This window comes from Dendropsophus ebraccatus, chromosome 3, assembly GCF_027789765.1.
Source record: "Dendropsophus ebraccatus isolate aDenEbr1 chromosome 3, aDenEbr1.pat, whole genome shotgun sequence".
Lineage (NCBI taxonomy): Eukaryota > Metazoa > Chordata > Amphibia > Anura > Hylidae > Dendropsophus > Dendropsophus ebraccatus.
The window spans coordinates 145,681,798-145,705,111 of record NC_091456.1 but is presented as its reverse complement, the minus strand read 5'-3'; the positions used below and the strand labels follow the sequence as shown (position 1 = coordinate 145,705,111).

Here is a 23,314-nt window from a genome sequence, read left to right as displayed (position 1 = left end):
TATTAACGTGGATAAAAACATCTAAGTTTCAAGATTATTTTAAAACATAAATATTAACATGGGACATTAAGAAAAAAAAATCACTAAATATTATTGTAAAAATGTAACCTTGACTTATACACAAAGGTCTTTTTCTTTTTTCTTTTTTTTTTTAACTGACGTATCACCTTTAAGGCAGTGAGCACAGAAGGCAGACTTACATGCTTGTCAAATTCCCCATGTTACAGGAGTTTGATGCAGATTTTGCCCTGTATTCTATTCCTTGAATGGTAATCTTGAGCAGATACATGGATGCTTACCTGAGAAGAATTTTTCCTGCATATAGATGTGGTTTTCTAAATTCCTTTTACCTATAAAACTGTGCTATGTTGCAGATTTTCATTGTAAAATTCTGAATGAAATCCTCAGTAATTCCACAATGCATACATATGGCATTATATATTCGCTCTTTGTTGTTTGGGTAAAAAAAAAAAAAAAATCACTGCAAACTGAAGCTTGAAATATCTCCAAGGTGTTTCTGCAAATAAATTCTTTGTTTCCACAGATGTAAATGAATGTGAAAGGGATCCATGTCGGAATGGTGGAATATGCACAGATCTGGTGGCTAACTACTCATGTGAATGCCCTGGTGAATACATGGGAAGAAACTGTCAGTACAGTAAGTAGATCTCTTGCTTGTTTGATACAATTATACCAGCAAGTTTCCAGTGTGAACAGACAAATGTATCAAAACATTTCCACATTTGGTTAGATAGAAGGGTCATCTTTTGTAGGAATTCTGTTTTCAAAACCCGAGCGGGCTGTGAATGTGATTTATTTAGTAAAAAGCCTGTTGCGTCTGATGAATAGAGGCGATATCAATCACATGAGTCTGGTGTCTGCTTAAATTACTATCAAACTGTTCTGCATATCAAACATAACACGGACTACTATCGGCTCGGCAAATCAGTAGTGTCTTCATGATAGGGAACAACATCTATTTTTCTATTACTGTGCTAAAGCAAAGGCTTTCTTGTTAATCTCTTCAGCCTTCTATTGTAATCTTGTATTGATCTATTGTGCTGTTAGAAATGTAGATAGTTGTATAGTTAATAGGCTGTATCACTTTACAAAGTGGCGGAAAAAAAAGAACTGATGCTTTCATTTTTAGACATTTTTTGATGTTTATACTAATATTTATATTTATTTTAATTATTTACATAGCAAATGAACAATGAAAAACAATTGTTTGATTATTTACTTGCTACTGTGTTTTTCCGTAAATAAGGGAGGGTCTATACGATAGTTAGCCACCATAATGTCCCACTTTTGTTAGGTTCTTAAACTGTTATTGGGCCTATATACTGTACCCCCTCTGTAGTTCTTCCACCATACTGGCTACATCCCCCTCATTTCAGTAAGCCCCCATACTATACACCTCCCTCCCTCTTCTCTAGTTCTTCCCTCACAATGTATACATCATCCTCATTGCAATTAGGCCTCCATACTGTATAACTCCTTCTCCCCTCTTTGGTTTTCCCCCTCTTATAAATTCCCCACTGCAGGTAGTCCACATTATTTTCTCCCTCTGTAGTTGGACCACATACCCTCCTTCCTCCCATATTCACTGTCTCCTACTGTGTACCATTCTTGGCTGATGTTCAGCCACTCAGTGTCAGGGATCTGGTCAGCTGACTTTCCCTAGGCCTGACTTTTGGGGTAGGGCTTATATTTCAAGCCTACTGCAAAATGAAGCAAAGTCTTATTTTCGAAACAGTATTTTATTTAATATTTACAATGAAAGACAAAACAGGCTGCATACAATCTGTATACAAAGAAGGTAGGTACAAAGCTCTGATAAGGTATACACATGAATACAGAAGAATTGCTGGATACACAAAGCAAGTTCTAGTAAAGTCCTTCTGACACTGAGCAAGTCCTAGTATTCCGGCCAGTTGGACTTTGTAACGGTAGATGCAATACCCGCTATTATCGCCTTCCTAGGCCAAAATTAACAGGTAAGTAAGTTACAGCCTAGCAAAACAGAACTCATAACTAGAGATGAATTAATTGGAAATTCATTTTGCGAAGCTCACAAATATTAGTGCGAATTTGCAAATATTCGCAATTAAATACAAACAAATTTTTATTAAAACAGCCAAACTATAGTAGCTATAATAGTGGGACTATTAAAGAGTAGCGATTTTTTTCAACAGCTGTTGTGACAGTGTCAAAATTGGAAAATGTAAACTTTTAAAAAATGTCAATCAGCCTGTCAATCATTCCATTTCCGCCATGGACAGATGTGGACGTTGGTGGATCAGCAGCGTAATATCATTTTTCTCCCAGGACAGCAGTGGACATTGGTAAATGAGCACCCAATGAGGTATTAAGATCCTTCCTATAATGCACACTCAGCACCCAGTGATTTGGCATAATGAACAACACTCACTTGTTATACTGGACAATGGCTTTACTGCTCCCAGAGAAAACCACCCACAATCCCCCCTCCTCTCCTCTCTCTCCCAATCTCTCTGTAATTATCTTCCTATTCTAACTGCCTGCTGCAACCTGCTCTCCACTATACACAGCCAACTGTCCGCCTCCCGAAAGCCAATCGCCTTATATAGAGGGTGAGGTTGCTGACATCACAATGGGGTTTGCAGCTGATTTGATAATAGATATGATTATGGATAATCCCTGGCTCTCGCCAAAAACAGTCCTGCAAGCTAACATGTGCAGCAGCCAATGCGGCCGGCATGTTAAGTGAGCTTGCGCAATGCTACGAAGCAAATTTAATGCTCGATTAGCTGCATTTTGGAATTCGTCAGATTCGCTTCACTTATCTCTACTCATAACCAAAGAGGAAATATTAGCAAAACCCATGACCATAGCATCTGAAGAGAGTCCGAAAATGGGAATGTCCCACCCAGCCTGACTTTTACCAACCAGAGATTTTGCGAGAGGCAAGGGTGACATCATGTTGAGGCGTCTTCTGGAGGATGCTCGGTGAGGTCAAGGCAGAAACAAACAAAGCTTTAGAATCTATGTCAGCCCAAGGAGCCTTTCAGGTCCTCTGTTTTGTATCAAGTGGATGGAGTAAATGGTTGTACTCTGCTTTTTTCAGAATGTATTTAGCAAAGTCTTATTTTCATGGTAGTACTTATCAGGCCTGTTTGTAGGGGCGGGCGAGCCGGGCTACCGCACGGGGCGCCCACAGCTAGGGGGCGTCGGGCGGCGCCCGACAGTACCCGTCCCGCAGCCCCTGCATCCTTAGGGCTTGCCAGGGGATCTGGAATCTAAGTTCCAGATCCCCTGGCCAGAGAGACCTTTAGCTGTGTGTACAGCACGCACAGCTAAAGGAAACAGCAGCCGGGGCAGAGACACAGAGGCTTCCTGTGCAGGCAGCCTTTGTATGACAGGATGGCTGCCTGCACCGGAAGCCAGAAGAGGACGGACTCACCGAGAAGAGGAGCTGGAGGCTGCAGGGACAGAGGTGAGTATCTAATGGGGGCTATGAGGAGGGGGTGGGGGGAAGCCTGCCCAGAGGGAGCCCCAGATATGTCCCGATAAGACCCGCCCCCGCGATATGCCCCGCCCCCGGCGCCAATGTTCACAGTTTACCCAGCTTTCCCAGCATCCTGTATGTCAGTGTAATAGAGGTCACCCAGCTCTCTCAGTATCCTGTACATCAGTGTGTAATGGAGGTCATCCAGCTTTCCCAGCATCCTGTATGTCAGTATAATGGAGGTCACACAGCTTTCCCAGTATCCTGTATGTCAGTGTATAATGGAGGTCACCCAGCTCTCCCAGCATCCTGTATGTCAGTGTATAATGGAGGTCACCAGCTTTCCCAGCATCCTGTATGTCAGTGTAATGGAGGTCATCCAGCTTTCCCAGCATCCTGTATGTCAATGTAATGGAGGTCACCCAGCTCTCCCAGCATCCTGTATGTCAGTGTATAATGGAGGTCACCCAGCTTTCCCAGCATCCTGTATGTCAGTATAATGGAGGTCATCCAGCTTTCCCAGCATCCTGTATGTCAGTGTAATGGAGGTCACCCAGCATCCTGTATGTTAGTGTATAATGGAGGTCACCCAGCTCTCCCAATATCCTGTATGTCAGTGTATAATGGAGGTCACCCAGCTTTTCCAGCATCCTGTACATCAGTGTATAATGGAGGTCACCCAGCTTTCCCAGTATGCTGTATGTCAATGTAATGGAGGTCACCCAGCTCTCCCAGTATCCTGTATGTCAGTGTATAATGTAGGTCACCAGCTTTCCCAGCATCCTGTATGTCAGTGTATAATGGAGGTCACCAGCTTTCCCAGCATCCTGTATGTCAGTGTATAATGGAGGTCACCCAGCTTTCCCAGCATCCTGTATGTCAGTGTTTAATGGAGGTCACCCAGCTTTCCCAGCATCCTGTACATCAGTGTATAATGGAGGTCACCCAGCTTTCCCAGCATCCTGTATGTCAGTGTAATTGAGATCACCCAGCTCTCCCAGTATCCTGTATGTCAGTGTATAATAGAGGTCACCCAGCTCTCCCAGTATCCTGTATGTCAGTGTAATGGAGGTCACCCAGCTTTCCCAGTATCCTGTATGTCAGTGTATAATGGAGGTCACACAGCTTTCCCAGCATCCTGTATGTCAGTATAATGGAGGTCATACAGCTTTCCCAGTATCCTGTATGTCAGTGTATAATGGAGGTCACCCAGCTTTTCCAGCATCCTGTACATCAGTGTATAATGGAGGTCACCCAGCTTTCCCAGTATGCTGTATGTCAATGTAATGGAGGTCACCCAGCTCTCCCAGTATCCTGTATGTCAGTGTATAATGTAGGTCACCAGCTTTCCCAGCATCCTGTATGTCAGTGTATAATGGAGGTCACCAGCTTTCCCAGCATCCTGTATGTCAGTGTATAATGGAGGTCACCCAGCTTTCCCAGCATCCTGTATGTCAGTGTTTAATGGAGGTCACCCAGCTTTCCCAGCATCCTGTACATCAGTGTATAATGGAGGTCACCCAGCTTTCCCAGCATCCTGTATGTCAGTGTAATTGAGATCACCCAGCTCTCCCAGTATCCTGTATGTCAGTGTATAATAGAGGTCACCCAGCTCTCCCAGTATCCTGTATGTCAGTGTAATGGAGGTCACCCAGCTTTCCCAGTATCCTGTATGTCAGTGTATAATGGAGGTCACACAGCTTTCCCAGCATCCTGTATGTCAGTATAATGGAGGTCATACAGCTTTCCCAGTATCCTGTATGTCAGTGTATAATGGAGGTCACCAGCTTTCCCAGCATCCTGTATGTCAGTGTATACTGGAGGTCACCAGCTTTCCCAGCATCCTGTATGTCAGTGTATAATGGAGGTCACCAGCTTTCCCAGCATCCTGTATGTCAGTGTATAATGGAGGTCACCCAGCTTTCCCAGCATACAGTTTGGGACCTTATAAGTGGGAAAAGGGGAAGGAAGTTGCTGGAAGTGCGGAGCCTAAGATGTCTGTCTGGCAGGTCCTAAAGAGATTAATTGTAGCTGCAAGAAACCGTCATGGAGGTCGCTGCCGGATGGAGAGGAAAAGGAGAGTGACAATAAGATCAACGAAGACGTCACCTGTGAGTCACTGTATAATGTGTGTATGTGAAATGTGAACAGCAAGAAATATACTGGTGAGTGCAGGATTTCTTCTTACAATGAGTTATAATATGGCACACATAGAAAGCTACGAGATCCTGCTGAGCCATGTTATGTCTTTGATTTCGGAAATGTAAGATTATTACATACAGTGACATTCTCTATTGGATTACAGAGGTGTTCTTACTAACAAACAGTGTGTCAAAGGGAGAACAGCCAGGTGCTATGTGTAGACACCATATGGTGGCCCATGGAGTGCCTACAGCTATGACTATGATGTAGTACTTTGTGTTTCAGGAATTCAGCTTATTTGTACAGATTCTCTGTGTATTCGAAAGAGCCATGTATATCAGTATATCAGATACCATATTACAAAGGTGTTCAGCCTTAGAACCATTGCATATAAGAGAAGAATACATAGGTATACATATTAATTCACAGACTGCTTACAGTTCTATAGTACAGAGCTGCAGGCTCAGTGCACTTTTCCTAGATGATTTAATGTGAAAAGCAAATATTACTGTAAAAATATGTGGCGTGTTCCAGCTGCGTGTGACCATTTTTAACATTTATTGCGTAAAAGAAGTCCAATTATTATTCATGTGTTGTTCCTGGTGTGCATATTTTCTCTCCCTGCTAGAGTGTTGATACTAATAGGGCTTAAATTGTATTTATAGCCACCATTTCATCCGTGTTCTTATTCCTCACACACATTTTTATTGCTTAAGTTGCTTAAGGTAAAAACCTGCCATTTCTTGTATAGATTGTTTACACTGATGCTGGGATTAAAATGTATAAATAGAAACGAATGCATGGACCAAGTGTTTCAATTATCACATTTATAGTACTGTGAAGTGACATGGTGCAGAGATTTCTCTTTTACATTTCAGTCGATTATAAGGTTACAATATCCATATGTGTTTGAAGTGTTGTCTAGAAATACAAGGAATCCTTATAAGAACATACATGTCTCGGTACTTGTATTTATATTGGGGCATGTTTAGTAATAAAGACTGGGATCACATCACATTTGGGGTTATATTTACTGGGACTATTTCAGAGGCCTTAAGAGACGGGTGCCCAACTAGTATTTTTTGCCAGTGACAGATCAGACAGATGCTATATTTTTTCCATAATGGCTTATGCATTCAGGACTACTCTACAAGTCAAAGTCCATATACAATGCACAGAATGTGGACAAGTATCAGTATAGTATAGTATTTTTTATCTATTTTTATGGGATTCATTTAAAAACAATTGCCGTGGGCCATGTGGATCTGCTGTCCTAACAAACCAGTTTGGCTTTGGGCCATATCCAGAAGTAGACTGTAAGTACTCTCTAGGTCGTGGGTCTCCAAACTGCGGCCTTTCAGCTGTTGCAATACTATATTTCCCATCATGCCTGGACAGCCAAATCCAAAGCTTTAGCTGTCCAGGCATGATGGGAATTGTGGTTTTGCAACAGCTGGAGGGCTGCAGTTTGGAGTCCATGCCCTAGGTCTTCACTAGAGTTGAGTGAACTTCGAGCATTCTCAAGTTTATCCAAACCCGAATGTGCAGCATTTGATTAGTTGTGGCTGCTGAAGCTAGATAAAGCTCTAAGGTTGCCTGTAAAACATGGATACCGCCATAGGATCGACTTCTGCGGTTAGAGGGTAGCAAATTATTTCACAAGCAAGGTCCAAGTATGGGACCCAGTGGCCCAGTGGACCAGATGTCTGGCAGGAGCATAGGTTTGGGTCAACCATCCAGGTCAGCAACAGGAGAGACAGAATGGTATAGAAGGGTCAAGCAGAATCATGGTCCAGGAAACAGGCTTGGGTCGGGAAACAGAATAATAGGAAAAGAATAGCAATGCTCCAGACACAGAATATTAGGTGGAAAAACACTTAAAGGGAACCTGTCACCCCCCGTGCCGGGGTGACAGGCTCCCGACCCCCCGTTAGAGACCCCTATACTTACCTCATCCCGCCGGGTCCCGCTTCTGGATTCGGTCGGGTCCCGGAGATCTCAGCCGCTGCAGCCGGGCGCGCGCGCTGACAGATGAGTCCAACGCTCATAGAGAATGACGGAGCGCTGGACTCTCCCGTCATTCTCTATGAGCGTTGGACTCATCTCTCAGCGCGCGCGCCCGGCTGCAGCGGCTGAGATCTCCGGGACCCGACCGAATCCAGAAGCGGGACCCGGCGGGATGAGGTAAGTATAGGGGTCTCTAACGGGGGGTCGGGAGCCTGTCACCCCGGTACGGGGGGTGACAGGTTCCCTTTAAAAAGAAGGAAGCTATTTCCAAGCTGTGATAGGTGGGGGGAAGATTTGGAAACGTGTGTGTTGGCACGTTAAAAAGGGTAACATGGCCAGTACAGGAGGAGCCATGTGAGGAAGCATGGTGGCAGCCGGGAAAGTGATCAGATGAGAGCACCTTTGGAAACATATTGCAGCAGGTGGTGATGGGTTGGGAGAGGAGTAGGTAACGGACAGGAGCTGAGCTGCCCTCCAATATTGATGCATACAGAGATACTGTATTTCTGTGATGGCCCTGCTGAGCAGAAACAAATGGACCCAGTGTTCAGTCGCTTGATCTGAGTACTGTATACAGCATAGGCAAAATAATGATTTAGTACTGGTTTGAGAACACATTTACTTATCTCAATTTTTAGTCTGTGTGTTCTTCTTGATAAAGCCAATTCCGTAGGAGGAAAGTAGTCAATGTTTATTTCTTTAAGGAATGCTTTTGTTCTTAAAGTGCTGTTGTATTTGGCATTTTAACATTTTTAGTAAGTTCATACTGTACAATTGTAATTCTCATTTTTCAGTCAAAAGTAAGATTTAAGTCACTTTAGAGACTTATATGTATACATACGACACACATATACTGTACACAAACCAATATATACACATCACAACCACACATACGAATGTATATAACCCTCCCCCCCACACACACACACTTAGGGTACTGTTATACAGGTCGATAGAAGCCCAATCAATATTGTAAACGAACGCTGATCTGCTAGATCAGCGCTCGTTTACTGGACCTATTACAAAGCCTAATAATTGTTTAGCAAGGGCAGCACAGACATCGTTAGTGATGTCCATGCAGCCCTTGCCCAAACAGTTTATACTTTACCTGTCAACGTTCCCAGTTCTGTATGCGTCCACATTTTCCTGAGTTCTGTATGTGTTGCGGCACCGACCGCTAGAGCCTGTGCTGGCAGGTCACTCAGCCAATCACTGGTCGTGGCGGTCCCAGCCAGTGATTGGCTGATCAGCTCAGACAGGACTCTCTGAAGCTCTAACGCTCGCTGCCGGGATGCTTGCAGAGCGCAGGAAAACACCAGGAATGTGGGCAAATAATGTATTAACTGGGCAATGGTCAGCCGTTGGCTATTGTGTAGTTGTGTAATACGTGTAATTGCTATTACTCGTAGATTATGTGTGGTTAGTGGCTGATAATTTTAGGTCTGGGCCTAAAGAAACAATCAGCTGATGATCATTTCATCGGCTAATCAATGTCCCTATTACATTGAGTGATAATCGGCCAAATCAGGCCGATTTGACGTATTATCACTCTATGTAATGAGGCCTTTGAATGTAGCAGGCAACCAATGTAGGCTTCATCTGTCATCATTTTATATCGTAAAACTAGAATGAATCTCAATCTGATCTGACTCATCAGGTTCAATTCAAATTCCTCTATAGTTCAAGAAATTGTAAAAGCTAGCTGGGAGTTATAGAAATGTGCATTTGTGAATATTGTGTTTTCCTGGCTAGGCTGTCAGTCACTACTGTCAATCGGGCTGTTAATCACTACTGTCAATCAGGCTGTCAATCACTACTAGGGAGAGGGGTGAGACATTGTCTTTAACTATGATGGCCGTGATCATGGCCGTTTCCAGTTATATTGAGCAGTCATTTATAATGGCACACTGCTGATGGACAGTCTGAGTGCAGGGAGAATCCTGTCAATCATACGTGATTGGCAATAGGGGGTGTGGGGACATGACTGTTACTCTCTTACCGTGATCACAGAAAGCTTAGGACAACAGTCAAAGTGCCACTCTCCTGACCTGTCAGGTATCAGGGCTGGTTTGTGAGGCCCCAGGAACCCAACACATTCCTTTCCAGGTCCAGCCAATTTTCATTTGCATAAATTTTTCTTCTCTTTGCCTTTTAAGAGCAATAACTCTTAATTCTTCCACCTACAGAGCCATTTGAGGGTTTGTTTTTTGTTCTTTGTATGAACACCTTTTATTCTAATCATTTCAAATAACTTTTTTTTTTTTTGTCTCTTTATGCTATTTTTTGTGAAAGATCAATAATGTTTTATTTTATTAGGCAATTTTTCTGGCGATAATAAATATACATTTTTTGTTTGTTCTCAATTTTGTTAACAATTTTTTTATTTGAAAGATAGGAAAAGAGGGTTAATTAGAATTTTTATTGCAGGGTTTTTTTCAGTCCTTCTAGCTCCAGTTGGCCTCTTTGGTTCTTCCTCACTTCCACTTCTGGGTTCTTAGACAATCAGGACTGAGCCAAGATCAGGGCAGCGCCTCAACCCCTCCCCCCCATCTTCGTTCACAACAGTGACACAAGATGGCACCGGGAGAAGAGGACATGGTCAACAGTTAATGGGTAAGTATAGCAAAAGTTGGGGGAGGGAAAGAGGTGGAACGGCTCGGACAGCTGATAAACACACATTACAAAGTTATTTTGTTATGTGTGTTTATTAAGAGGGGGAATTTACAGCCCCTTTTAAGGGCTCCTTGAGCCAATAATCGGCCCTCTGGATTCTCAGCTGATCTTGTCTTTAGAGCAAGCCTAAAATGTTATTGTTATCAACCGCACATCTCTCTGTGTAAATAGGGGATGTGTTGCCAATAACGATAAAGGGTAGCTGACAGCATGGATATGAATATGTCTCTGCAGTCAGTTTCCAGGTACCAAGCAGTGTATACCATCAATACTGCTTATGATCCGGCATCTGGCTGTCCAATGCTCCAGCTGCTGTACCTGCAGGCTACCATCTCCTCCAGTATGATTGACAGGTGGAGCAGGCGGGCATGAACATACAGGATGGAAAAGCTGGTAAAGCAGGATGCTGGATCACAAGAAGTACAGAAGGTAAGTATGCACTGCTTCAGAGCAGGAAACTGACAGCACGGATATATACAAATCTGTGCTGTCAGTTTCTATGGCTGCATGAATGATACAAATCTTTAAAGGGGCTTTCCAATTTAAAAATACCTGCCCCCTTTCCACATGATAGGGGAGAAGTGCCCTTCTGTGCCCTCATTGGGTTTTGTCAATCAGCAACCCGACTCCTTTGTTATGAATCAAGCTTTTTTTTTATGTAAAAGGCTTCTTACTAGTTACATTTTATTCCTGAATACTAAATAGTAGTGAGGGAACCTAGCTGGAGTGCTATCATTAAACCTTCACTTTTATTTATTCTACTAAATCGTGCAGCAGATTCCACTACATATAGACCATATGTTCGCATCTCAAAACATAAATTTGTAAGCAATAGAGATGAAGGGGTCTCTGAAAATTCTCCAGGAGGTGATTCTGCCTGATTTTCTGTGATTCACAAGCCTGGTAAATACATTTTTCCCATCTGTAATTAGCATTTAGTAAGATCCAACAATTTACAAAGTAATTTACAGATTGATCATTCTCTCATGTTCTTTATGAAATGTGTTCACACTTTATAGCCATATTGCATTTTTGCAGCATTTATACAAAATTATCACAGCCTAAGGTCATGCTCATATTGATTTATCTTCCTGTCTATGAAGTATTTAAGGCTATGCTCATATGTGGAGTTTTTTTTTTTTTCATGCTTTTTTATGCAATTTTTGCAAAATTGGAGAAAAAAAAGTGTTCAGAATGCATAGAAAACACATACACAATGCCATGGGTGAAATGCCTAATATATGTATAAAAAAAAGGAAGAAAAAAAAAAGAAGAAGAAGAAGAAACCTAACCGCAAGCCTCAAAAGACCAACGTACATAGTTTGGAATTTGTGTGACATAAGGTATTTGGAAGTTATCCCTAAAGTGTGGGCATCTCAAAGGTCTTATAAAATAGGCATGTCAGGTGCAAGCATCAGCTCTCAGGTTTGTTTGTGCAACTGCAAAAACAAAACAGATAGGCCAAGGAAATGCCAAGAATTAGTGCCAGAATTTTGTGCCAGTATGTTGGCTAAGATTGCGCAGGGATCTAAGACACTGGGTCATAACCCATGCAGAGATGTAGCAATAACATGTAGCAAGCTGTAGATGTTTGAAGCAGAACAGATTGGAGCCAAAGGGACGCAGCAATTTGTTAGAGTAACTCTGCTGACACCTTTGTCTAGTGATCAGAAGGGGTCATCTCGGCCAACTCGATATTTATGGTGCATCCTAGTGATAAAAGTAAAAAATGAAAAACTCCTTTAGGGAGCATGACCTGTACATAGAGACTACAATGTTGATCTAGCAAATCTAAAATTAATTCTGGGTACCAGCAATTTATAAGACTTGTAAATGAAAAAATCTATGTAAAATAACTTGCTGTGGATTAAAGCGACTCTGTACCCACAATCTGACCCCCCCCCCCCAAACCACTTGTACCTTCGGATAGCTGCTTTTAATCCAAGATCTGTCCTGGGCATGTTCGGCAGGTGATGCAGTTATTGTCCTAAAAAACAACTTTTAAACTTGCAGCCCATGCCAAACGGGGGTATCTGTGCCCTAACTTTGCACCAACCCTCCATCACTCCTATTCACCCTTTTCTTCATTAGGAATGCCACTGGAACATTTTCTACATGCTGAACACTGCACAGGTGCTTAACGATCCAGCCAATGTGCCGGGCTGACACAGTTGGGGAATCGGAGACAATCTGCCTGGGGCATTCCTAATGAAGAAGAGGGTGGGGCGGAGGGATGGAGGGGTGGTGCAAAGTTAGGGCACAGATACTCCCGTTTGGCTTGGGCTGCAAGTTTAAAAGTAGATTTTTTAGGACAATAACTGCATCACCTGCCAAACGGACCTCAAGACAGATCTTGGATTAAAAGCAGCTATCTGAAGGTACAAGCCGTTTGGGGGGGGGGTCAGATTGTGGGTACAGACTCACTTTAATGCTGTTTTTGAGCCCCTGAGAGTTCCCTCCATATTGCACATCTCTTTCTGATTCCCCCCATTTCACGGGGCAGATCCAGAGCTGGGCTGTTTTCCAGTAGTAAACCCACAGATTCTTTCTTTCCCGTTGTGGTAAGCCAGGGAATCTAGTTGATATTTGCAAGGGCAGGTGCCACCTGGCTTAACATGGTATATGCCCTCCTGGAATCCCAAGACACACCAGTTAAAGAAATAGTCCTTAAATCCTTAAGAGTCCTTGTATGAAAGATGCAATAACACAATAGCTTGAGAGTTGGCTGGCAATATCCCTTTAACACCTAGGACACTTGACTCACTGCTTTAGCAGGTATACTGAGTTTAGGAAGAATCAGTAGTTTAGCAAAATATATTCAAGATACTTAGGGAAATACAAAGACACCTAGTGGTCAAATGCAGACTTTTGTCATTTACAGAATACCCAGTATATGCCTATCTTCACTGGCCAACAACAGCACATCTCATGCCACAATGCTGGTGAACTGGGATTGAATAAAGGGGTTGCCCAGTTATTATTGATAATTTAATATACTGCTGAGACTGCCAGGAACATAACTAACATGTATACTAGCCGACCTGCTCTCCTCCTGTCTCCAAAATTTCTTGTTTGTTTGTTTGGTGATTGGAAAAGTGGAGAACACATTGTAGCACTGTGTACATACTTAAAGGGGAACTCCAGATAAGAAAAACTTGTTTTCTATTAAAAGTACATTAAAAGTTATATAGACATGTCTATACAATGTATTAACATATCTGTATCGTTCTGCCACACTGGTAGCTGATAGAAATCCAGGAAGTGAAAAAAATGGCCCCTGTGCCAATGCACATTGTCTCCTGCTCCTGCTGCTATCCCACCTTAGGAGACAAATGTTCCATGCCTCTGTCTCACATTGTGTGTGTTTGCTGAGGACAGGCTGATGATGCAGACAGGGGGCAGGGCATGATGTCACAGGAGGTTTGGCTGGATAACCCAATCCCCTGAGTGATCCACCATCTCTGACCGAACAGAAGCAGGTGCAGAACTAATTTTATTGATTGTAATGGGTGGGGGCTGAGATGATCACATGAGGGAAAGCACTGTATTCTGGGAAATGCCAAACCAGGAAGAACAGAAACACAAAACAGAGCAGTAGTAGTAAGTAGTAGTTAGTAGTTTCAAAACTGGGATAGACAGGTAAGCAATGCGTTATGCTTCTGCAGAAGTTAAATTTTTTTAACCTCTACCTGGAGTTCCTCTTTAAGTAGACGAGATAAGAGGGAAGCCTTAGTTTACCTTTCAGAAACAGTATGGATCACTCAGAACATGCAAAGTCTCTCTCTCTCTTTCTCTCCTGCACACAGTAGCTAAACCTTGCCCCAGCATACAGGGAATTCATCTTCACCTAGAAGTTACTAGAGACAGATTTCCCCTAACAACAAGCAATGAACAGCAGATTGCAGAGAAGGAGTCACCTAGTGGCTAGGACTATACAGGATAAGGAATAAATATAGTGGTTTACAAATATATTATAAATCACACAGACTTATCACATGGAGTGAAGTTTTTTGAAATGACAGTGATCATTTAAATTTTCATTTCTTTATTTAAGAATAAGATATGCTGCTTTGCTTATTTTTACCTGGTGAAATGGTAGAGAGAGTGGCACTGCACCTCTAATCCATGCTGAGTCGTTTTTGGAATACAGATTGGTCCCTGTTCTACAATCTATACATAATAGTGATGTTTAATACCTAGTTATTTTTCTTGTATCGTTTGCTTGCAATGTTATGTCATACTCTTTTTAGTGCTTATGCAGTACAGGTACAACCTGGCAGCTAATGGTACCAGGGGGCTTGCAGTTCCATATGGCAAGGATTTGTTGTATACATGTTTGCTATCTGTGGGCATTTTAAAAGAAGTAAAATGTGACAGCTGAGGAAAGTAAAGTCAGACTGTGAAACATTGGTATAATAAGAAGAGATGAGAGCATTGAGAAGCTGCATTGGAATACCCAGGCAGGCAGGCACATGATTGCTCGGGGTCAGTGCTGTTTCGCTTTTACTAGATATGTGTTTGTTGAATTGAAATATTTTAGTTACAAACAATGTACAAAATTCTATTGAAATAAAGACAGCTATAAAACCTGTTTTATGTCCCTGTATGCCTAGTGTATGAAGGAATCTCCTGTGGTTGAATTAAGCTTAAATAACCCATTGACCTAGTGTAATGCAGATATTCAACAGCAAAAACTATTAGAAACGTAAAATATGGCCAGTATATCTGCCAGTAAATCGATATCACTCTTGATTTCCCGTCAAGATTTTATGTATTAAACAAATGTTATTAATATATTTACAAATATGTTACATTCATCTAATAAAAATGGTGTGTGAACATAGCCTTAAAGTAGAAGAAAGGAGCGCGTTGGAGGTACAGACGTGCAAGAAATTCAGGACTTCCAGGGGCTGAATGGCAATTGCGGTTCCCCACCTTAGAACTGATGGGAGTCGTGATGGCAGTAAAAAAATATTTTATTTCACAGATAATGCGTTTCGAGGTGGGGCATTTTTGTCAGATCAATGATCTGGACATTGATCTCATAAAGAGTTATCTGTTAAATAAATTAAGCTTTTACTGCCATCACTACGACTCCCATCAGTTCTAAGGTGGGAAACCACTATTGCCATTTAGCACCTGGAAGTCCTGGATTTCTTGCATATCTGTACAACATCCAACAGGCTCCTTTCCTCTTATTTGACCCCGGGATACCCCAGCTCAGTGCACAGACTTTAAGAGGCATTGATTGAACAAGTATTCGGCGGTGTCACGCTCAAAGCACTATAACCCGGGGTGAGCGGCTTTTGAGGCATTGCTATTACTGTGATCTCCAGTTTGCAGTTTTATGCTATGTGCGCCTCCGGTGCTTTCTATCTTTTCTAGTTCCATAGCCTTAAAGTGGTTTTCCAGTTTACTTTTTATTTATCTATTTACCATGACCAGTTTAGCCCTTCTAAACTCTAATTTGCTTCTATTGCCAATTCATTATAGTGCTTGAAAACACTATATTGTAATCCGTATTCTTCTTCTTCTTCCGTTTCTTCTTCCAGCCATTTTTCTGCGCGTAATACAGCCCGAACCGCTTTGCGCACAGACTCAGTTCAAACTGCGTTTCGAAGCCCTCTGTGGTGTGTGCTATCTATTTTTCGTTTCAATTGGATTTGTCATTTTTAAGAAATTTACGTTTAAAGACCCCGAATTTCCTATAGAAAATAATGGCCCATTGGAAATAATGGCCACACTCTGACCGCTAACAGCCAATCACAGCGCATATGCAAATAGCTAAAATATAGTAGCCAATAGGAACTCTAAAGTCTTGTCAGGCAATGTATCACAACATCCACAGTCACATGTCCACTATTGGCCAATAGAAGATGTAATATATGGAAGGTCCTTAACGATTTTTTCTCCCTGACCTGAGTAAGATTGTCATGGTAACCGAGCAATGATCTTTACCATTATAAGTAGCAGAGGTCAGTCAGTAAAATAGCAGAGCTGAGGCAGGCATGTAGCAGGGACGGTACACACTCTTAAAGAGACGGTACTTCAAGCCACTCTTAAAGGGGCGGTACCCAAGCCGCTCTTAAAGGGACAGTACCCAAGTCGCTCTTAAAGGGACGAAACCCAAGCCACTCTTAAAGGGGCGGTACCGATGCCGCTATTAAAGGGACGGTACCCAAGCCACTCTGTAATAGATATTACATAAGTCGCTCTTACAGGGACAGTACCCAAGGCGCTCTTAAAGGGACGGTAACCAAATCGCTCTTACAGGGACGGTACCCAAGGCGCTCTTAAAGGGACCCAAGTCGCTCTAAATGGGTCCCTTTAAGAGCGACCTGGGTCCCTTTAAGAGCGACCTGGGTCCCTTTAAGAGCAAAATATGTCTCTTTAAGAGCAAAATGGGTCCCTTTAAGTGCGAACTGGGTCCATTTAAGCGTGAAATTGGTCCCTTTAGGAGTGAAATTGGTCCCTTTAAGAGCGACCTGGGTCCCTTTAAGAGCGTCCTGGGTCCCTTTAAGCGCAAAATGGGTCCCTTTAAGAACGAAATGGGTCCCTTTAAGAGCGAAATATGTCCCTTTAAGAGCGAAATGGGTTTCTTTAAGAGCGACCTGGGTCCCTTTAAGAGCGAAATGAGTCCCTTTAAGAGCTAAATGGGTCTCTTAAGAGCGAAATGGGTCCCTTTAAGAGTGAAATTGGTCCCTTTAAGAGCGATCTGGGTCCCTTAAACAGCGATCTGGGTCCCTTTTAAAGCGACCTGGGTCCCTTTAAGAGCAATCTGGGTCCCTGTAAGAGTGAAATGGGTCCCTTTAAGAGCGACCTGGGTCCCTTTAAGAGCAACCTGGGTCCCTTTAACAGCAACCTGGGTCCCTTTAACAGCGACCTGGGTCCCTTTAACAGCGACCTTAGTCCCTGTAAGAGTGAAATGGGTCCCTTTAAGAGTGCAATGGGTCTCTTTAAGTGTGACCTGGGTCCCTTTAAGAGCGACCTCGGTCCCTTTAAGAGCGAACTGGGTCCCTTCAAGAGCAGCCTTGGTCCCTTTAAGAGTGAAATATGTCCCTTTAAGAGCAAAATGGGTCCCTTTAAGAGCGACCTGGGTACCTTTAAGAGCAACCTGGGTACCTCTAAGACCGACCTGGGGCCCTTTAAGAGCGAAATATGTCCCTTTAAGAGCAAAATGGGTCCTTTTAAGAGCAAAATGGGTCATTTAAGAGCAACCTGGGTCCCTTTTAAGAGTGACTTGGGTCCCTTTAAGTGCAACTTGGACCCCTTTAAGTGCAACCTGGGTCCCTTTAAGAGCAAAATGGGTCCCTTTAAGAGCAACCTGGGTCCCTTTAAGAGCGACCTGGGTTCCTTTAGGAGCAATCTGGGTCCCTTTAAGAGCAAAGGGACCCAGGTCGCTCTTAAAGCGACCCAGGTCACTCCTAAAGGGACTCATGTTGCTCTTAAAGGGACAGGAGCCAAGTTGCTCTTAAAGGGATGGGACCCAAGTCGCTCTTAAAGGGACGGCACCCAGGATTAAAGTTTCTCTTAAAAGGAAGTCAATGGTAAAGGGGCGCTCCGTTCAAGCACTATGTATTTCCCTGGAAATGCAAATCTAGTTCTAGTTTGAGGTTCCCACGGTCAGTCATGTGAGACAGTGATGCCCAGCTTGTATACCAATGCAAAAGTCCCACCCTGTAGACAGAATGTCCTGTGCCTGAAGCTATAGACTGCTGACTGGGGCCGCTTCAAAATCTTCACATCATGTAGGAGCTGCTCTGGGCAGCAATGACTTTGTGATCTATACCTGAGTGAGATAAAGGCCAATTACAGTTTAGAAGAGCTAGGCAGGGAAAGTTTATTATAAATCTAAAAAAAAAAAAAAAAACTGGAAAACTCATTAAGGGTAACTTCACACGTACCAGAATCACAGCAGATTTCATTTTTGAGTTCCGCAGCGGGATCTGAAGCGATTCCCGGTACTTTCAGTTTGTTTTGGTTGAAATACCCTCAGCAGTGGGTTAAGGTGAACGGGGTTTATATACTTGCAGTGGAATGAAAAATCTGCTGTGGTATTTCGACCCATACAAACTGACAGTGTCAGGAATCGCAGCGGATTTTTACTGCGGAACTTGCAGAGTGAAATCTGCTGCGATTCCGGTACATGTGAAACCACCCTTAAGTAATATTGTAAGCTGAGTAATCAGTGTGCCCACTCTTTATATCAATGTAGATCCAAAGTAATGTTTTATATTTAATCCATAAATCACCCCCACCCCCAATGCCCTATGTGACCATCTAGTCTGCTTACCTCACATCTGTGGGTATAGCCATGCATTTAGTGAAATTGTGAATACAGACTCATAATTTTCTGTATTTATTAAAATGTTCTTGAAATGAAATTAGACAAATATTCCTCAACGGTGATGTAAGTGATTGAGATGAAACTATTAGTATTTGCTTGTAATTCTTGGTAATAAAGATAGTGTAACCAATTAAGTTTTAGGGGGCCATTATTTTTTCAGATGGGTAATATGAGTAAACTGTAACAAAATTTTATTTCTCCAATAAATTCCACAAGGATTCAGAACTGTGTTTTGAGGCTATTCAGGTTCTTTTCATAGACTATTACATTTTGTTTAAGATCAGAAACAGCTGAGTGTGACAAATAGAAGAGGGCGGGGGTGGGGGATATCTTTAATGTCATTCTGTTGGTGTGTAGACATGTGTAGCCGTGTACTTTATACAACACAAAAACAATAATGTTTTTAGCCCTACATACAGAAAATCTAATGTTAACCTACAAATACAGCGATCTATTCTGAAAGGGTAATAGTCTCTTTATTGCAAATAATGGTTGGCTGAGCACTTCTCAGCGTAATGTAACATTTAGCCCATAACCAAAAACAATAAAATTGAGCATATAAAGATGATGTGAAGAATAGATTTCTACACCAATATCCCCTGGGGACAGTGTATTGCTTTAACCCTTTATTTTCCAATGGATCGATGTAAAATGCCATCTTCATTTAAAAAAATAATAATAAAAAAAAAGTTTTTCTTTGCCCTTAATCCTACAGTAATTATATTTCCAGTCCCTTAAATAAGAAATCCATACATTTAATAAAAAAGGATATGTACAGGCTTTATGGCACATTTCCATTTTTCGAACATAGCAGATAAGGCCAAGCTAGTGATTATCAACACTACACATGATATATAGATAGATATAGATAGATTTATATATATATATATATATATATATATATATATATATATACTGTATATATATATATATATATATATATACTGTATATATAAAGAGAGAGAGAGAGAGAGAGAGAGAAAGAGAGAAAAAGATTTTTTGGTTGGGGGGAGGTAATTTAGTGACCTGCTGATCTCACGTCAGTCCAATGCTGCCTGATCTTCAATGATCAGTGCTTCCAAGTCCCTGTCTCAAAAACACTGGAAATGACCATTCAAGAATTGGTCACAGGGGTCACCCACTGATTGTCCAAGCAGATATTTATTTGTGTCAAAGTACCAGAAAGCACTGATCAGCCGAGATTGAGCAGTGGTGGAGGGTTAGGTAGGTGAGTATCCAAGACTCAGTATGGGAAACCACTTCCTCTAAATCAACAATGCAGACAGAAATGGTGGAGGCACCAATGTTTCAGCTCAGCACAATCTCTAAAACTCTTGAGCTGGGAAAGAAAACCTACTTTAAAAAACTTATATAAAATATATTTCATAATTATTTAATTTCTACCCCATTCTGCCCATGTCTACAGCTCTGAGTATGATAAACAGCAGACAATTCCTTTTAAAGGAGTTTGAACTTAACCCCTTTAGATTACCAGGTTACAGTCCCAAGATAATTTACAGACAGCAGACACAGCAACAATGCATTCACAGAATCATAATCAGATGGAGCCGTACTGTAGGTCAGAATGGAAGACCCAACAGGAATAGCAAATCCAGAGGAGATCTCAGAAGCTAAGTCAAAAGTCCAGACAAAAGGTTCATACCAGATACAAAAGAGGCTGAAATGAAAATCCTAAAACAATGGGCAGAAACCATATAGTTTGGTCAAACAGCGGTTTAAGGCCCTATTACACAAAAACAAAACTAAAAGGTAGACATTTGGAAATACCTATACAAAAGAAACAAAATTAGTATATCATGCTGAAGAACATTATTTTGACAATCTAAGGCTGGGTTCACACTACGTATATTTCAGTCAGTATATTTCAGTCAGTATTGCAACCAAAACCAGGAGTGGATTAAAACACAGAAAGGCTCTGTTCACACAATGGTGAAATTGAGTGGATGGCCGCCATATAACAGTAAATAACTGCCATTATTTCAATACAACAGCCGTTGTTTTAAAATAACAGCAAATATTTGCCATTATATGACGGCCATCCACTCAATTTCAACATTGTGTGAACAGATCCTTTCTGTGTTTTTAATCCACTCCTGGTTTTGGTTGCAATATGAGGACCACAATAACTGACTGAAATATACGTAGTGTGAACCCAGCCTTATATCGCATGTGGCGTTATACACCTAAAATTGTTTTAGAAAGCTATCCTAATATGTTGGACTTAGTAATAGAATAATCATTTTGGAGAATAGTTTATTAGATCTCTTTGTTGTGTCATTACTCGGGTTCTTCTTTAATTCCTTCTTTCATTTTCTGAATAATTTAACCACATAATGTTACCAGATGGGGCATATGCCAACACTGTTTAGGGACACAGCCCCTCACAAGTGGTAATGGTAACACCCAGTTGTCTTTTTTAATTATCAGTATTCAAAAAGCAATAACAGAACCAGCACACAATTAGTTATATACATGTCCTACAACACCTTTTCACCCGAAAGACTTTCCAAGTGTTTTAAAGACACTAGTAACAGTTTATTGCAGAATATGTGCCTATTTAGCCTCAGCTTCAGCTTCCAGAGCTTTTCTTCCCCAATGTACCATGCTCAACACAAGGAGTTCTACAAGGCGTATAAAGCCATGCTTGTGCCTTTCTATTATTGTCCTGCCCCAGATGCCATATCACTGCTTTCAGAGTTTCCTCTCCCCTAGTGTGTTCACTTACAAGTACTTATTCCCTGCTTATCCTGCTTCCTGGCTCAGCAGGAAACAAGCTGTTTGCTTAGAAATGGTTTGTCCCTTTCCTCCCCCTTGACATGCTAGCTGTACTTTCTCACCGAGTAGCAGTGGGAAAGCCGAATACTAAGCATACACAATTCACCTTTGTCAGATTTCTGTTCTGCCTGAAAGCAGCTAGTCTAATTCTAACTAAACATGTGTGCCCTTGTTTTGGTGAAAGCATACGGGTAAAAGACACTTCTCTACATTGGACAAAGAGCTCCAGAGGGTAATGCAAGCAATTAATAAAAAAAGACTTGCTAGTATTGTTGGTTGTTTTTAACGTATATAATTATATTAAAATATATCATACTTACTGACATAGCTTCTTGCTCATTCCATCTTGTAAGACACTGTATTAGCACCCATTATATTTTTAGGTACTTGTATGTATAAATGTAAGTTATGTGGGTGAATATATTCTTTTTCTTAACATTTAACAGTTGTCATATCCTAACACTCATCACTTTGATAGCACAAGCAGAAAAAAACCCTGAATACTCTGAATACAACTACTTGATCACCAGTTCTGAGAAATTGTTCTTCATTGCAATCCTAAGTAATGAGTCTCCCACTTTGAAACACTAGGGAACTGTGTCTCAAACAATCCACCAAAACATTGTTATCAACCAGATTGCACCAAGCAGGGACAATCCTTATGGAGGGAGAAACACTTCACAGTCCATAAGGAGTGCCAGTATGTGGAAAAGGAACCCACTGGCAAGATAGACCTTGTGGTGCCACTGCCAGTTGTGGTCATGGTCCCTGAACATTTTCTCTCATTTTTGTAGAGCTGCAAAATACTGTAGTGAGGTGTCTTTGGAAGTTTTGTGTGGAGTAAGTACAAAAAAAATAAAAACAGAAAAATCACAGGTATTTAAAGGTTTGAAACACCCTGACTTTAGGCTAATATGTGTTGTGGGGGTCCCTGACCTTCTTTTACTGAGGGTTCTATTACACAGGCCGAAGAAGGCCAGATCAAAATTGTAAACAAGTGCTGATCTGCTAGATTGAAGCTCTTTTACTTAGCCTATTACGGGCCGATAATCGTTTATCAAGGGCTGCACGAACATTGTTAGTGATATCCATGCAACCCTTGCCCAAACAGATCATATTTTACAGTCCTTGCCAGTGATTGGCTGAGCGGCCTTTCAGCTCAGATGGGCCCCTCTGATGCTGTAGCACATGGTACTGGGACGCATACAACGTGGACAGGTAAAGTATTAACTGCTTGGGCAACCATCAGCTGTCTGCCACGCATTGCTATTGCACATAGTGATGCGTGGTCAGCAGCCAATGATTTTAGGTCTGATTGTTGTCTCTAATACACAGAAAGATAATTGGTTGAATCAGGCTGATTTGGCCGATTACCGCTCCGTGTAATAGGGCCCTAGGACTCTTAGTAAGTTTTTGTACTAACAGTCTTTTAACTCCCTTTTTCAAAGAGGAAATCTTGAACCTCTTGGATTAATTTTGGTCTCCGCAGAGCTTTTTTTTTTCATGTATCACATGTTAGTATAAAAAAAATAAATAAAATTACTTGATATTTTTTACCCGAAACAACATGGTGTCAAAATTTGGAGTGTTAGGAGTTTTATCCCCTACAAACTGTGTATACGTTGCTACCTGTCATAAAGTCATAGACAGAATGCTCCTTATTGGACTTGAAAGAGTTTAAAGCGAACCTGTCACCCCCCGTGCCAGGGTGACAGGCTCACGACCCCCCGTTAGAGCACCCTATACTCACCTAATCCCGCCGAGTCCCGCTTCTGGATCCGGTCGGGTGATGGAGATATCAGCCGCTGCAGCCCGGCGCGCGCACTGAGAAATGAGTCCAACACCCATAGAGAATGACAGGT

The 23,314-nt window shown here is 41.8% G+C and overlaps 1 protein-coding gene across 1 annotated transcript in view; it reads left to right on the top strand.

The window, feature by feature from the left end:
- EDIL3 (EGF like repeats and discoidin domains 3) overlaps positions 1–23,314 on the top strand; it is a 485,725-nt gene that overhangs the window by 271,534 nt on the left and 190,877 nt on the right. The window contains exon 4 of the mRNA XM_069962882.1: positions 545–658. Within this exon, the coding sequence (XP_069818983.1) occupies positions 545–658 (114 nt within the window). The remainder of the gene's footprint in view (positions 1–544; positions 659–23,314) is intronic.